This window comes from Schistocerca gregaria, chromosome 5 (assembly GCF_023897955.1).
Source record: "Schistocerca gregaria isolate iqSchGreg1 chromosome 5, iqSchGreg1.2, whole genome shotgun sequence".
Classification (NCBI taxonomy): domain Eukaryota; kingdom Metazoa; phylum Arthropoda; class Insecta; order Orthoptera; family Acrididae; genus Schistocerca; species Schistocerca gregaria.
The window spans coordinates 173,648,884-173,666,564 of record NC_064924.1 but is presented as its reverse complement, the minus strand read 5'-3'; the positions used below and the strand labels follow the sequence as shown (position 1 = coordinate 173,666,564).

General features: G+C 43.1%; 1 protein-coding gene across 6 annotated transcripts in view; it reads left to right on the top strand.

Annotated features, from left to right (window-relative positions):
* Window positions 1-9,079, top strand: part of LOC126271998 (alpha-aspartyl dipeptidase) — a 51,054-nt gene extending 41,975 nt beyond the window's left edge. For all 6 annotated transcript variants that reach the window (XM_049974481.1, XM_049974484.1, XM_049974485.1 and 3 more), the window contains one exon: window positions 7,265-9,079. In XM_049974481.1, coding sequence (XP_049830438.1) covers window positions 7,265-7,325 — 61 coding nt within the window. In that variant the 3' untranslated portion in view covers window positions 7,326-9,079. The remainder of the gene's footprint in view (window positions 1-7,264) is intronic.
* Window positions 9,080-17,681: the final 8,602 nt, after the last annotated feature.

The window sequence follows — 17,681 nt, the reverse complement described above, 5'->3', positions numbered from 1 at the left end:
GATGTCGAGACTCTTCTGTCACAGCTTGACCTCTGCCTTTTAAACACGGGAGAGGCGACCCACTTTAGTGCGGTCCATGGCTCGTTTTCGGCCATTGACCTTTCTATTTGCAGCCCCGGACTTTCACCATCCATCCACTGGAGGGTCCATGACGACTTATGTGGTAGTGACCATTTCCCCATCTTTCTGTCACTGCCACAGCGTCACTCTTCTGAACGCCCCTCCAGATGGGCTCTGAATAAGGCTGATTGGGACTTATTTACATCTGTCGCAGTGATCGCACCTCCTTCCACTGATCCGATTGATTCGGTGGTTCAGTCGGTCACCACCAGCATCGTTTCTGCGGCGGCATCTGCGATTCCCTGTACATCCGGGTCACCTCGGCGGAGGACTGTGCCGTGGTGGTCGCCCGAGATCGCAGAGGCGATTCGAGATCGCCGGCGGGCTCTTCAGCGCCATAAGCGGCACCCGTCGTTGGAGACCCTCATTGCTTTTAAACAGTTCCGCGCCCGAGCCCGACGCCTTATTCGCCAACGGAAGCAGGAGTGCTGGGAACGTTATGTTTCCACCATTGGCGTCCGTACCTCTGCATCGCAGGTTTGGGCCAAGATTCGGCGACTCCAAGGCTATCGGCCACCTGTCTCTGTCCCTGGGCTTTCGCTGAATGGAGCAGTGTGCACCGACTCCGACACGATTGCGGACCGGTTAGCAGAGCATTTTGCTCAGTGTTCCGCGTCAACGAACTACCCGTTGGCCTTCCGCTCCCGGAAAGAGCGGTTGGAAAGTCGGAGGCTTTCCTGTCACACGCGCCACGCGGAGTCGTACAATGCTCCTTTCAGCGAATGGGAATTCCAGAGCGCACTTTCTGCTTGCCCTGATACGGCTCCTGGACCAGACCGCATTCACAGCCAGATGCTGAAACACCTCTCAGTGCCTTGCCAGCGACGCCTCCTAGATCTTTTCAATCGCGTCTGGGTCGAGGGTGTTTTCCCGTCTCAATGGCGGGAAAGCATAGTCCTCCCCGTATTGAAACCTGGCAAGAACCCGCTGGAGGTGGACAGCTATCGCCCCATAAGCCTCCCCAACGTTCCTTGCAAGTTGCTGGAACGTATGGTGAGCCGGAGGTTGAGTTGGATCCTCGAGTCTCGGGGCCTTCTGGCTCCGTATCAGGGTGGGTTCCGTAAAGGCCGCTCTGCCGTCGATAATCTGGTCTCCCTGGAGTCTGCCATCCGTACAGCCTTTGCGCGCCGCCAACATCTGGTTGCCGTCTTCTTCGACATGCGGAAGGCATACGATACGACTTGGCGCCATCACATTCTGGCCACACTTCATGGGTGGGGCCTTAGGGGCCCGCTCCCGATTTTTATTCAGAATTTTCTTTCGTATCGTTCCTTCCGCGTGCAAGTAGCTGCGTCGCATAGTTCCTCCCGGGTCCAGGAGAACGGGGTCCCACAGGGGTCTGTCCTCAGTGTGTCCCTGTTTTTAATTGCCATCAATGGGCTCGTTGAGGCGGTGGGGTCGTCCGTCGCGGCTTCTTTATATGCGGACGACTTCTGCCTATATTACAGCTCCAGTGGCATCGCCGCTGCTGAACGGCAGCTGCAAGGTGCCATCCGCAAGGCGCAGTCATGGGCTGTAGCGCACGGCTTCCAGTTTTCGGCCGCGAAGACCTGCGTTATGCATTTCTGCCGGCGTCGCACGGTTCACCCTGAGCCGCGCCTTTACCTTGACGGTGAACCTCTTGCTGTGGTCGCGACGCATCGGTTCTTGGGACTGGTGTTCGATACCCGGTTGACTTGGTTGCCCCATATTAGGCAGCTGAAGCAAACATGCTGGCGGCACTTAAACGCTCTCCGTTGCTTAAGCCACACCAGGTGGGGTGCCGACCGGTCCACCCTCCTCCACCTATATCAAGCGCTGATCCAGTCCCGCCTTGATTATGGGTGTGTGGCGTACGGTTCTGCCTCGCCTTCAGCATTGCGATTGCTGGATCCCATACACCACTGCGAGATCCGCCTCGCCACGGGAGCGTTCCGGACAAGCCCCGTCGACAGCATACTTGTGGAGGCTGGTGTCCCTCCATTGCGGTTCCGGCGTGACCGCCTTCTGGCCGCCTATGCCGCGCACGTTTATAGCATGCCAGGGCATCCAAACTACCGTCTCCTGTTCCCGAGCTCGATCGTCCATGTTCCAGACAGGCGGCCCCGGTCAGGGTGTCCCATTGCGGTTCGCCTCCGGGACCTTCTCCGTGGCCTTGACTTTTTTCCTCTGCCGCCTGTTTTCCGGGCCAATCTCCGTCTGCCCCCGTGGAGTGTGCCCCGACCGTGCCTTCGGCTCGACTTGGCACAGGGTCCGAAGGTCTCAGTGCCTCCGGAGGCCCTCCGCCGCCGCTTTCTTTCCATCCTGGCCGAGTTTCCGAACGCGGCGGTGGCCTACACCGACGGTTCGGTGGTCTCTGGTCACACTGGTTACGCTCTCACTCTACGGGATTATTGTGAGCAACGGTCATTGGCAGCTGGCTCCAGTGTATACACTGCCGAGTTGGTTGCCATCTATCGTGCCCTAGAGTTTCTCCGCTCCCGCTCAGGTGAGTCCTTTGTCATCTGTAGTGACTCCCCGAGCGGTTTACGAGCTCTTGACCAGTGTTTCCCTCGTTCCCGTCTGGTGATGGCCATCCAGGAGTCCCTCCATACTCTCGTCCGTTGCGGCCGCTCTGTCACCTTTGTTTGGTCCCCGGGTCACGTCGGCATCCCGGGTAACGAGCGGGTTGACGAACTGGCGAAACAGGCGGTCAGTTCCCCGGCCATGGAGATCGGTCTTTTAGAGAGTGACGTCCGATTCGTATTGCGGCAGAAGGTCCTTGCTGCTTGGCGTGATGAGTGGCGCACCCTGCCCTCTCCCAACAAACTTCGGGCAGTCAAGGAGACAACCAGTGTGTGGCGCTCCTCCATGCGGGGGTCTCGCAAGGACGCTGTCGTCCTCTGCCGGCTCCGCATAGGACATACCCGGCTCACGCACGCGTATCTCTTGTGCCGTGACGACCCGCCTCTCTGTCGCTGCGGATTGGCCCTGACCGTGGTACACATCTTACTAGACTGCCCACTTTTAACTGCCCTCAGGCAGACGTTCGCGCTGCCTGATACACTCCCTGCTCTTTTAACCGATGACTCTACTATGGCTGACTTAGTTCTCCGTTTTATTCGAGCAGGGGGTTTTTATCATTCAATATGAGAGTCCCTTTTTATTTTTTTTTTAGTGTCGACTGTGGCTTTTGGCCTGGGGTTTTAGTTTGTGGTGTTTTAATGTGTCCCTTGGTTGTTGGCCTTTCCAGTTTTATTTTCATGGTCGGCCAATGACCGTCGCACTCTGTGTGTCTTTTAATCTCTTTTCTCTGGTCTTCGTCTATGTCTTTCTTGTACTGTGTCGTCCCTTGTCGTCTCCGTTATGTGTTTATTGCTTGTTGGACTTTTCTTCGTGTATTATTATGGTCGTGGAACAAGGGACCGATGACCTAAGTAGTCTGGTCCCTTTAACCCCCCACAAACCAACCAACCAACCAACCTACATAGGTAGGAATGATCATCAAAATAAAATAAGAGAAATCAGAGCTCAAACAGAAAGGTTTAGGTGTTTGTTTTTCCCGCGCGCTGTTCGGGAGTGGTATGGTAAAGAGATAGTATGATTGTGGTTCGATGAACCCTCTGCCAAGCACTTAAATGTGAATTGCAGAGTAGTCATGTAGATGTAGATGTAGATGTAGTTTTCTCTTCACAGGGTCATTTAGCAGGTGTTTCATCTTCTCCACATAGTGATCTTTTGGTAGCAATATTGTAGTGTTGCCTTTGTCTTCTGAGAGTATTACAGTTTCTGTATAAACTCCCAAATTAGGCAACAGTGCCCTCTATTTTCTTGAGACATCTCCATCTGACCACCTAGGCTGCTTCAGAAGGTAGTCTAGAACTGACATGCTCCACTGTGTTTACTAGACAGTGGATTGGTGTACCATAGCTCTGAAGCAAAGTTGAGGCCCTTCCCTAGGACTGTTCAGGCATTCTTGTGTAGTTCCTTGTTTGTTAGGGTGGTGACAAACCTACCTGGTCTTCTATTGAAAAGTATCTAGAGCTGAACTGTGAGAAATACATTGATAAAATGAGTGAGCTGTTGAAATGAAATGATCACGTAGTATTATTGGCTGGCAGACCCCATCTGGAGTTGTTCGGCCGTCTGGTGTACGTCTTTCTATTTGATGCCACTTCAGCGGCTTACACACTTTCAAGTACAAAACTGAGCTATTCAGACATGGTCTTGCTTCCACCTATTTTCTGTCTGCCAGTGCTATGAAGAGACCAGTGGGATGACCTGTCCATGAGACCATAGGTATAAATGATACCCACTCCAGCTTTCTGAAATCAGTCCATCAGCATTAATAATGACAGTTCATTCTGTTGTGGAAATATTGTGTGTGTGTGACATGATGATCTGGCCATAAGCCTTAGAACTTTTCCTATATAATATACACCAACAAAAACCTGAAAACATTCATGTTTCTGTAGAGAGCCAGTTTTTTTTTAATTTTTTTTAATTTTTTTATTTAGGGATCGAAAGTTCTCTTCTGCAGCATGAATCTGTCGGGGATTTTTGATGAAAAGATAAAAGAATAATGTAGCCCAAAGAAATGGAAACCCATTATCACACTATGCCACAATTTTCATGTTTTAGCCTTTGGCCATTCTTGAATGGTGTATGTAAAATAGATAGATATCACAAAAGTGTGACTAGTATGATGTCATGACCTGAAAATGGTTTGAAAGTCCCTCTTCTGGTGCTGTTTGAGTGGCATTGTTTACCATATAGCAGCAGACGAGTCCAGGAAACCACTTGATCGACAATATGTAAGCCTTGAATTCAAGAGTACAACAATTCAAGTCTCCTTCCAGCCATCCAGACTTAAGTTTCCCATGATTTCCCTTAATCATTCCATGCAAATGCCACTATGGTTCCTTTGAAAATGACATTCCCAATTTCATTCCTCAACCTTTTGTAATCTGAGCTTGTGCTCCATCTGAATGCACTATAGACAGCATGTTGAATTCTGATCTTCCTTCCTTTAATATTTAAGGTGTACTTCCCAGTTTGTATCTGACATTCAGATAACAACATACTAACATATCTGTGTTGATTATTTTCACGATGTACAGCAGCTGCAGAACCCAGCATGAACAAACATAACCTTTTCTGCAACTGCTGGTTTGTCAGAGCTAGGCATTCCATAGAGTTGAAAGATATATTATTGATACAAGGGAAGTTGGAGGAGGCAACTGGACCCTCTGAAACACAGAATTTAAAGGCAGTGATCCCACAGCTGACATGCGTACATTGCCAATGTGATGTTAATGTAAGCCATGATGGGGACTCTGGTTTAGAAATTACATGACATTTGGTACAAGAAGTGCATTTCACATACTGATGGAAATTTCAACAAGTTAGTGGCTTTATCAAATAATAGGAGAATGGTTTCACAGCTGTTCTTCATAAATTGATCAGAATGAATTCAGCATAGAAAAAAATATTTTGTAGAGATATTATATAGTTGTTGAAATGTATCCTGACAGATCCTATATCACAAATGTGATCATTGAGATGATAATAACAGCAATACATCCCTATCAGTAAGAAGACTACAACTTGTCAAGTCAGTAACTGGTGTTCCTTATTAAAAGTTAGTGAATGAGTGTGCTCTCATGGCCACCTGTAACTTACGACGATGATTCCATCTGCATATATGAGGTTCTACCTGTGGTGACTGAGAAGTTGAAAACAGATCTTTTCTGTCATCAAAAATGTAGCATGTACTGAATATATTTAAAAATGTAGTTGAAATGAATGGGTGTGGCCTACATGTCCCAGTCTTCCTTGGATAAACATGGCTGAGGAAATGGCGCTCACATGGCCAATATAGTTGTATGTACATATTTCAAGTTCTGAGCAAGTAAGTATTTAAGTTGAAACTTCCTGGCAGATTAAAACTGTGTGCCGGACCGAGACTCGAACTCGGGACCTTCGCCTTTCGCGGGCAAGTGCTCTGCCAAGTGAGCTACCAAAGCACGACTCATGCCCCGTCCTCACAGCTTTACTTCTGCCAGTACCTCACCACCTACCTTCCAAACTTTGCAGAAGCTCTCCTGTGAGGTACTGGCAGAAGTAAAGCTGTGAGGACGGGGTGTGAGTTGTGCTTGGGTAGCTCACTTGGTAGAGCACTTGCCCGTGAAAGGCAAAGGTCTCGAGTTCGAGTCTCGGTCCGGCACACAGTTTTAATCTGCCAGGAAGTTTCATATCGGCGCACACTCCACTGCAGAGTGAAAATCTCATTCAAGTATTTCAGTTGTTGCTGCTACTACTAAGACTGTATTTACTTTTCTTGCTGTTGTGCTTGTAGTTGATGCTGCTCCTGTCATTGTTGCTGTTTCCACATTATTAATGGAAACAAATTAAAAAGTGTGGATCCTTCAGTGTCTTATTGAACGTATGAATTTTGAGTGTCACACCATGCAGTGTGTCTTGTGGTGCACTAGATCTAAAGGCATTGAATGCAAGTAACAAATTCATGGCATGTTCAAAGGTATGTTTTTATGTACCAAAGAGTTTTATTTTTATGTGGATTGTATTGCCATTTTTAAAAAAGAGTATTAATTTTGCCTTCGACCTAAGATGCCAGCAGCAGCAGCAGCAGAAGATAAAATGATCATAGATGGATGAAGATAATGGAATTTGAAAAAAAGAAGGGTTGAAAATACTCGGGCAGTGCATATAGTCATTCATTGTTACTATCTGTTTGTGTTTCCTTAGTGGTGGTATATTTGGCTCTCTCTGGAGAAAGAAAATTTTGTTAGCCTCAGTGGGATTTCCTCTTTCATTGTCTTCCGTATTACAAACTATAATATTTTTGTCAGTGACTTACTAATGCTCTCCTCACAATGATCTGTTGCTTACAGTTCACAGCGGTGAAGAACAAGTGCGATTTCCTCTCAGATATACGTGTATTTGTTTTCCGCTTCTTCAGTTTTCGCTAGTATTTGTATTCCTATTTTCTCTCTCTTCACTCCAGAGGAAAATATTTGGTTAAAGAGACTTGTATCTACATTTTTGCTTTTGTGTGACTTTTATCTTGCTTATAGTTTTCTTATTCTTTGTAGCCATGGTTTTGTACCTCAGATCCATTGTTCATTGCATCTAATAATTCTCTTTTACTCTTAAACTGTTTCAGTGCAAAGCAGCCTAAAGAACTGGATGTTGGAGCGGATGTTAGTTTCCTGCTGCAAATTTAAGTTTATTCTTCAGCCCTTTACCCCACTTATCAGTGCAAGAACTGTAAAGAAAATGTTAATGGAGAAGATAAGGATATCTACTTGCACCAATTAACACGATTATAATAATAAATGCCTTGGTGGAAAACCATGTTATTTTACATTATAGTTTGTTATTGCAGCATTTTAATGTCTTACTTAATAATTTCATGAGTTTTATATCTTATTTGATGAAAACAGACACAAACATTCAGCATTCAAATACAAATTTTTAGATCAACAATGTTGTTGATATTCTGACCTGGAGTTTCCATTTTTTAAATTTTTAGGTCACGAATATTCATATTACAATGTAACACCACCATAATAAGAATGATGTTTTGCTCAAAAAGATTTCAGGACCTTTCATACACTATGTGATCAAAAGTATCCGAACACCCCCAGAAACATACATTTTTAATATTAGGTGCATTGTGCTACCACCTACTGCCAGGTACTCTATATCAGCAACCTCAGTAGTCATTAGACATTGTGAGCGAGCGGAATGGGGCACTCCGTGGAACTCACGGACTTTGAATGTGGTCAGTGATTGGGTATCACTTGTCTCATAATGTCTGTACATGGGTTTCCACACTTCTAAACAACCCTGGGTACACTGTTTCTGATGTGATAGTGAAGTGGAAATGTGAAGGGACACACACAGCACAAAAGTGCACAGGCCGACCTCGGCTGTTGACTGAAAGAGACCACAGACAATTGAAGAAGATCGTAATGTGTAATAGGCAGGCTTCTATCCAGATCACCACACAGTAATTCCAAACTGCTTCAGGATCCACTGCAAGTACTATGACAGTTAGGAGGGAGGTGAGAAAACTTGGATTTCATGGTCAAGTGGCTGCCACACATCATGCCAGTAAATGCCCAACAACGCCTTGCTTGGCGTGAGGAGCGTAAGCATTGGACAACTGAAGAGTGAAAAAATGTTGTGTGGAGTGACGATTCACGGTCCACACTGTGACGATCCAATGGCAGGGTTTGGGTGTGGCGAATGCCCAGTGAATGTCATCTGCTAACGTGTGTAGTGCCAACAGTAAAATTCGGAGGCAGTGGTGTTATAGTGTGGTCATGTTTTTTTGTAAAGAGGGCCTGCACCCCTTGTTGTTTTGCATGGTACTATCACAGCACAGGCCTACATAGATGTTTTAAGCACCTTTCTGCTTCCCACTGTTGAAGAGCAATTCGGGATGGTATTTGCATCTTTCAACATGATCAAGCACCTGTTCATAATGCACATGACAATAACAATAACATCCCTGTAATGGACTGGCCTGCACAGAGTCCTGGCCTGAATTCTACAGAAAACCTTTGGGATGTTTTGGAATGTTGACTTCATGCCAGGTCTCACAGACTAACATTGATTCATCTCCTCAGTGCAGCACTGTTAAGAATTGGCTACCATTCCCCAAGAAACCTTCCAGCACCTGACTGAACATATACCTGTGAGAGTGGAGGCTGTCATCAAGGCTAAGGGTAGGCCAACACCATATTGAATTCCAGCATTACCAATGGAGGGCACCATTTTCAGCCATGTGTCTGGATACTTTTGATCACATAGTGTGTGTCACTGAATCTAGTCCACCGTAGAGCAGGATGAACAATTTGACTCTGCATCCCAGTTTTGCACTGTAACTTGCACTGGAAAGCAGCCTGTTACTTTTTACTTGTGATTTATATGATTCTCTAGGCTATTAAATATTACTTTTTTAGTAACTGCCCACGCTGTACTGTGTGTTTTTTCCATTCTGTAGCACCAAAAGAAATGTGCTGTGAACCCATGGTTTGAGGGCTTTCAACTCCAAGTAAGCATACGTGTCAGCACAAAATGCATGCCTATAAATGTTTACTAATCTGGTAAAGTTAATTAAGTATATGCTAGGATTTACTGAGCATGAAGCAACACTCAGTCCTCAGGCTATCCTCATTAAATAGGTAACATCATTATTGACATACATACTTATAAGCAATGTCTTTTGTGTGTGTGTGGGTCGGGGGGGGGGGGGGGGGGGGGGGGGGTCGTGTCTATTTTTGACAAAGGCCTTGTTGGCCGAAAGCTTATTTTGTGACAGTCTTTTTGTTGTGCCTATCTGCTACTCAGTATACCTGCTGTATGGTGAGTAACAACTATCCTTTTCATGATATCATGATATTGATACGTACATTCAGCTACAACAACCACCATCACCACCACCATTAATATCAACTTAATAGAAGAACTGTAAGTATTTTCAGTGAACATTCACTAACAGTGAAGTGAAACAATATCTTGAGTGAATCTAGATGCACAGTTTGTGGTTTCTACTGTAGATACTCGCATTTGCTTTATTTTAAAGTATATCAGTACACCTTGGCCTGTTTAGAGTCTGCCATGTATAAAGTGAATTCTGGTTATTGGGTGAATACCAGACAAAGTATACAAGATGATTTTATTCAACAATTTAGTACATTTTAATTATCCATAGTGATGAATTGCTTATAAAGAGTAATACTTATATTAAAAACTAGAAATAATACCTTAATACTGGAAGTGTAAGTTAAGGTAATGTAAAAATAAAGAATTCTGTAATAGTAATAATAATAATAATAATAATAATAATAATAATGTCTATTCATCCTATGATCATTTGATACACTAGCATAAACAAGACATATCTGAAGAGATATATGATATAAATAATGTAGATATATTAAAAACAAAGATTCCAAGACTTACCAAGCGGGAAAGTAGACAGGCACAATAAAACAACACACAAACACACACACACAAAATTTCGAGCTTTCGCAACCAGCGGCTGCTTTGTCAGGAAAGAGGGAAGGAAAAGGAAAGATGAAAGGATGTGGGTTTTAAGGGAGAGGGTAAGGAGTCATTCCAATCCCGGGAGCAGAAAGACTTACCTTAGGGGGGAAAAAAGGATAGGTATATACTCGCCCCCCCCCCCCCCCCCCACACTCACACACACATCCATACATATACAGACACAAGCAGACATATTTAAAGGCAAAGAGTTTGGGCAGAGATATCAGTCGAGGCGGAAGTGTGGAGGCAAAGATGATGTTGAATGACAGGTGAGGTATGAGTGGCGGCAACTTGAAATTAGCGGAGATTGAGGCCTGGTGGATAACGAGAAGAGAGGATATATTGAAGGGCAAGTTCCCATCTCCGGAGTTCGGATGGGTTGGTGTTGGTGGGAAGTATCCAGATAACACGGACGGTGTAACACTGTGCCAAGATGTGCTGGCCGTGCACCAGGGCATGTTTAGCCAAAGGGTGATCCTCATTACCAACAAACACTGTCTGCCTGTGTCCATTCATGCGAATGGACAGTTTGTTGCTGGTCATTCCCACATAGAAAGCGTCACAGTGCAGGCAGGTCAGTTGGTAAATCACGTGGGTGCTTTCACACGTGGCTCTGCCTTTGATTGTGTACACCTTCCGGGTTACAGGACTGGAGTAGGTGGTGGTGGTGGGAGGGTGCATAGGACAGGTTTTACACCGGGGGTGGTTACAAGGGTAGGAGCCAGAGGGTAGGGAAGGTGGTTTGGGGATTTCATAAGGATGAACCAAGAGGTTACGAAGGTTAGGTGGACGCCGGAAAGACACTCTTGGTGGAGTCGGGAGGATTTCATGAAGGATGGATCTCATTTCGGGGCAGGATTTTAGGAAGTCGTATCCCTGCTGGAGAGCCACATTCAGAGTCTGATCCAGTCCCGGGAAGTATCCTGTCACAAGTGGGGCACTTTTGGGGTTCTTCTGTGAGAGGTTCTGGGATTGAGGGGATGAGGAAGTGGCTCTGGTTATTTGCTTCTGTACCAGGTCGGAAGGATAGTTGCGGGATGCGAAAGCTGTTTTCAGGTTGTTGGTGTAATGGTTCAGGGATTCAGGACTGGAGCAGTTTCGTTTGCCATGAAGGCCTAGGCTATAGGGAAGGGACCGTTTGATATGGAATGGGTGGCAGCTGTCATAATGGAGGTACTGTTGCTTGTTGGTGGGTTTGATGTGGACGGATGTGTGGAGCTGGCCATTGGACAGATGGAGGTCAATGTCAAGGAAAGTGGCATGGGATTTGGAGTAGAACCAGGTGAATCTGATGGAACCAAAGGAGTTGAGGTTGGAGAGGAAATTCTGGAGTTGTTCTTCACTGTGAGTCCAGATCATGAAGATGTCATCAATAAATCTAAGCAACCCATAAATAGGTTGTCATATGAGGGGGCCATCCTGGTACCCATGGCTGTTCCCTTTAATTCTTGGTATGTCTGGCCTTCAAAAGTGAAGAAGTTGTGGGTCAGGATGAAGCTGGCTAACGTGATGAGGAAAGAGGTTTTAGGTAGGGTGGCAGGTGATCGGTGTGAAAGGAAGTGCTCCATTGCAGCGAGGCCCTGGACGTGCGGGATATTTGTGTATAGGGAAATGGCATCAATGGTTACAAGGATGGTTTCCAGGGGTAACAGACTGGGTAAGGATTCTGGGATTGAGGGGATTCCAGGCGTTCGAGAAAGTGGTTGGTGTCTTTGATGAAGGATGGGAGACTGAATGTAATGGGTTGAAGGTGTTGACCTACGTAGGTAGAGATACGTTCTGTGGGGGCTTGGTAACCAGCTACAATGGGGCGGCCGGGATGTTTGGGTTTGTGAATTTTAGGAAGTAGGTAGAAGGTAGGAGTGCTGCTTTAAATCAGTTTCATTCTTTCCTTTGACAAAACGGCTAGTATCATCTGTAAACAACACCCTCTCTGCTGTCAAGATTTTGTTGTCTACTACATCATGGGAACAACTGAAGAGTCCCACTTACTATGCTGCTGATAAATGATATGTTAAATTATTTATTTATAAAATCAATACTAACACAGAGTGTAACACAGAGCCTTGAAACAGGCCTTAAGTAATTTTTTTCTCATATCCTGATAAATAACATTTATTTCGGGACATATTTGTACCATCTGTTGCCTAAAAAAAAATAGCACTTTTAATCTCTTTCACATAACCATGCAGATACCAAATTTCTGTATTTTCCTATGCAGTGATTAGCAATTAGTTTAAATGCTTTAGATAGTTCTGGACATAGCCCTCAGCTTAATTCATCTTTGTCTGTAGCATTCAGGATTCGCATCAAGATGTGTGACCTTGTTTCAGTTATTTTTGAATAGCTGCTAGTAGTGAGACTGGTCTGTAGTTCTGTAGGTAATGTATATCATCCTTTTTGTGAAGTGGCTTCACTTTGACTGTTTCAAGTTTGTGTGAATATTCCTGCACTAAATGATACATTAATTCTATCAATTTTGCTTGAATTCTATTTAATGTCCTTGTATGAGTCACCATCATGACACCATGATGATTTATTTTGTAATTTACTTGTTGCAACTCTCACTTCAGTTATAGCTAGTTGACGTAAAAAAATTTTTCATTTTGGGCAACTTTCACATTATTGACAGGGCATTATTATTTTTCAGTTACATTTTGTGCTGTGTAATCATTAAATATAGGGTGATTCAAAAAGAATACCACAACTTTAAAAATGTGTATTTAATGAAAGAAACATAATATAACCTTCTGTTATACATCATTACAAAGAGTATTTAAAAAGGTTGTTTTTTTTTTTCACTCAAAAACAAGTTCAGAGATGTTCAATATGGCCCGATATCAACCCGATACTCCAACTCGTTCCACACTCTCTGTAGCATATCAGGTGTAACAGTTTGAATAGCTGCTGTTATTTCTCGTTTCAAATCATCAATGGTGGCTGGGAGAGGTGGCCGAAACACCATATCCTTAACATACCCCCATAAGAAAAAATCGCAGGGGGTAAGATCAGGGCTTCTTGGAGGCCAGTGATGAAGTGCTCTGTCCCGGGCTGCCTGGCGGCTGATCCATCGCCTCGGGTAGTTGACGTTCAGGTAGTTACGGACAGATAAGTGCCAATGTGGTGGCACTCCATCCTGCTGAAATATGAATTGTTGTGCTTCTTGTTCGAGCTGAGGGAACAGTCAGTTCTCTAACATCTCCAGATACTGTTGTCCAGTTACAGTAGCACCTTCGAAGAAAAAGGGACCAAAAACTTTATTGGCTGAAATTGCACAGAAAACGTTCACCTTAGGCGAGTCACGTTCATACCGAGTTGTTTCCCGCAGATTCTCAGTGCCCCATATACAGACATTGTGACGGTTGACTTTCCCGTTAGTGTGGAAAGTTGCTTCATCACTAAACACAATCTTTGAAACGAAAGATTCATCTGTTTCCATTTGAGCACGGATAAAATCACAGAAATCGATTCTTTTAATCTTATCAGCTGCAGACAGTGCTTGAACCAATTTCAGACAATAAGGTTTCATAACTAACCTTTTTCGTAGGACTCTCCATACAGTTGACTGTGGAATTTGCAGCTCTCTGTTAGCTCTGCGAGTCGATTTTCCTGGGCTGCGAACAAATGCTTGCTGGATGCGTGCAACATTTTCATCACTTGTTCTCGGCCGTCCAGAACTTTTCCCTTTGCACAAACACCCATTCTCTGTAAACTGTTTATACCAACGTTTAATACACCACCTATCAGGAGGTTTAACACCATACTTCGTTCGAAATGCACGCTGAACAACTGTCGTCGATTCACTTCTGCCGTACTCAATAACACAAAAAGCTTTCTGTTGAGCGGTCGCCATCTTAGCATCAACTGACGCTGACACCTAGTCAACAGCGCCTCAAGCGAACAAATGTACAACTAAATGAAACTTTGTAGCTCCCTTAATTCGCCGACACATAGTGCTTAGCTCTGCCTTTTGTCGTTGCAGAGTTTTAAATTCCTAAAGTTGTGGTATTCTTTTTGAATCACCCTGTATGTTAACATTTTGACTGCTGATCCTGTCATTTGATGGGTTATTTTTTCTTGCCTTTGAATATGAAATCATGTATATTAACAGGCTAATTTGTCATTCATTTATTTATTTATTTATTTGTATTTTTTGTTTATTTATTCATGTCCCATAGAGCCAGGTAATGAGTGGAATCGCCAGGATGTGGAAAGTGCCAAACTGTACAGAGTTCTGATATAACATTCATGACAATAGCAATACAATGGAAATAAAATGTCAGTTACAGAGCATATACTGAATTAATGGAAAACTGCAATTTGTTTATTTGTCCAAGAATCATTTTAGTACATTAAGGATGAGTAATATTTACAAGGAGGAAAGTTATGCTAAATATTACAATAAACAAATATATCCATACAAAAACCAAATTTTCACTTGTCTGTGATACAGCCCAAAATAATAATAGAGTGGTAATAGTTCAAACTTAACATACACTTCAGAAGACAATAAAGATGGAAAATATGATCAAAATATTTTATAATTTTCTTGAATGCAACAGCACAATTGTGTTTAAAATAGAATTTCTTAATCAAAACTAGTTTCAAAACTATATTAATGTTAGAAGTGACTGAAAAGGTGGAAAAACATGACAAAGACATTCTAGTTTGCATCACAATCATGTTTAGATTTGGTATCCTGACACAAAATTAATCAGATCTAGTTCTAAAATGTTTGTAAGTTTCACAGTGATTTTCATTTTGTCTCAAAAATTCTTCAACCATATGAAAAAATTTCTGTATTGGCTACTCTTTAAGAGTTTATTTGAATTTGGGCAATTGTTTATGAAGACATCCAATATATGATGGGAGAGCATTAAACATTTAATGCTGTAGTAATAAACTCCCTTTTGAACTAGATCAAGACCTTTCAGTTCAATATGGAGACTGTTTTTGATTCTTGTGTTGTGGTTGTGACATTTGCTGTTGTCTTTGTGAAGAGAAAAGTTATTACACAGAATAGTCAGTGAGAAAAAAATGTGTTAGGTGCTGGTAAGAACAGCCATCCTTCAAAACAGGTGTCTGCAAGAATGCGCATGGTGAACACCATTCATTATACTGAATTATTTATTATTATTATTATTATTATTATTATTATTATTATTATTATTATTATTATTATTATTATTGCTTTTTTTCTTAAGTGCAATACCCTTCCCCCTGACAAGGCTGGGTCCCCCAGAATACAATTGCACATTACATTAATGAATGACGGTAGCAAGAGTAGGGAGCCTTAATGGTATCTACTGCAGCCACTGAAGCGATAATCCATTAATCCCTAGAACAAACATTGTTGAGCTAAGCCTTAAAGGATGAAGAATTTGGGCTAACCAGTTACATTTGCTGTATATATAAGCACCCAGGAATTTTGTGATCTCAGCTTTCTGTATTATTGATTCCTACACTTCGGGTAAATTTCATTAAGGTATTTGGAACCTTATGGAACCTTATACACTGCAGAGCCAAAGAAACCGGTACACCTGCATAATATCATGTGGAGCCCCCACGAGCACGCAGAAGTGCTGCGACATGATGTGGCATGGACTCGACTAATGTTTGAAGTAGTGCTGGATGGTATTGACACCATGAATCTTGCAGGGTTGCCCATAAATCCATAAGAGCACGAAGGGGTTGAGATTTCCTCTGAACAGCATGTTGCAAGGCATCCCAGATATGTTCAATAATGTTCATTTCTGGGGAATCTGCTGGCCAGCGGAAGCATTTAAACTCAGAAGTGTGTTCCTGGAGCCAATCTGTAGCAATTTTGGACATCTGGTGGGTCACATTGTCCTGCTGGAATTGCCAAAGTCTGCACAATGGACATGAATGGATGCAGGTGATCAGACAGGATTCTTATGTACCCATCACCTGTCCGAGTCATATCTAGACATATCAAGGGTTCTATATCATTCCAATGGCACACACCACACCACTACAGAGCCTCCACCAACTTGGACAGTCCCCTACTGACATGCATGGTCCATGGATTCATGAGGTTGTCTCCATACCCATATACATCCATCTGCTCAATACAATTTAAAATGAGACTTGTCCGATCAGGCACTGTGTTTCCATTCATCAACAGTCTGATGTCAGTGTTGATGGGCCCAGTTGTAGCCATCAAGGGTACACAAGTGGGTCTTTGGCTCCAAAAGCCCATGTCGATAATGTTTCGTTGAATGGTTCACACGTTGACACTTGTTGATGGCCCAGCATTGAAATCTGCAGCAATTTGCGGAAGAGTTGCACTTCTATGATGTTGAATGATTCTCTTCAGTCGTCATTGTTCCCGTGCTTGCCACACCAATGTCAGACTTTGATGTTTTACCTGATTCCTGATATTCACGGTACACATTACCTCAGAGATGCTGTGTCCCATCGCTCGTGTGCTGACTATAACATTACATTCAAGCTCATTTAATTCTTGATACCTGCCATTGTACCAGCAGTAATCAATCTAAGACTGTACCAGACACACATAGGCTTTGCCAACCACAGTGCCACATTCTGCCTCTTTACGTATGTCTATATTTGAGATGCCTATACCAGTTTCTTTCGCACTTAAGTATATATTGCTTTGAGTACGAGACCCTTTGAAGAACTGCAATTTAATATTTCAGTGAAAACTTTGTTTGCAGTTTATTCAAGACTATTTTCATACAATTTGTCAGTGAGAATTGTGGTATCATCATCATTGTTGGTTAGTTTTCTGAATAAATATTGAAAAGCTAAAAAAATGGCTGGCTTTCTAAAGAACAGCAAGGTTTGGTGGCCAGCCATTGAAGTGTTAACAATCTGTGAGATCTTCAACAGTTCTACCATCACTTTTTATTATGAATTTATTGTATCTTACTTTCTTTCAACCCATATTGGTATTTATAACTTTCTAGACTAATTTTGGTATTTTTTCCTTGCTGAATAATTTATTCATTTGCTAACTTTTTTGGCTGATGCTGTATCCTTCCTGTATCCCTTTTGTACTTCTAACATTTGGTTTCAAAGCTGCTTTGTTAAGCTTTCCATGAGTTGATTAATTCCTTATGTTCTGTGTTATCTGTGTATTTGACTTTATCATAATGGTTATTGTATTAAGTGGGACTGCAACATCAAAGCCGTATTTATAACTGCAGAATGCTTTGCGGACATCAACGTGGGACACTTTCCCAACATGAAATTAAAAATTCTATTGAGTGTATTAACGAATCTCTTGTGTCATAGTTGTCATTTATCTTGTAGAAATTACCAAATAATTTTGTTGCCTTGTAATCTGAGAAACCAGTATCTGTCACCTCAATATCATAACTATGTACTTCTTGCTTCACTCTCCTGATCATCTCTGGTGTTGTTTTGTGCTATTGGTAATAAATTGTAAGAGATTAATAAGGTAACCAGTGCTATAGATCTTTCAGTACATCCAGTTTGAAATGTACATTGGAATCACCAAGCACTGTTGTGAATTTTGA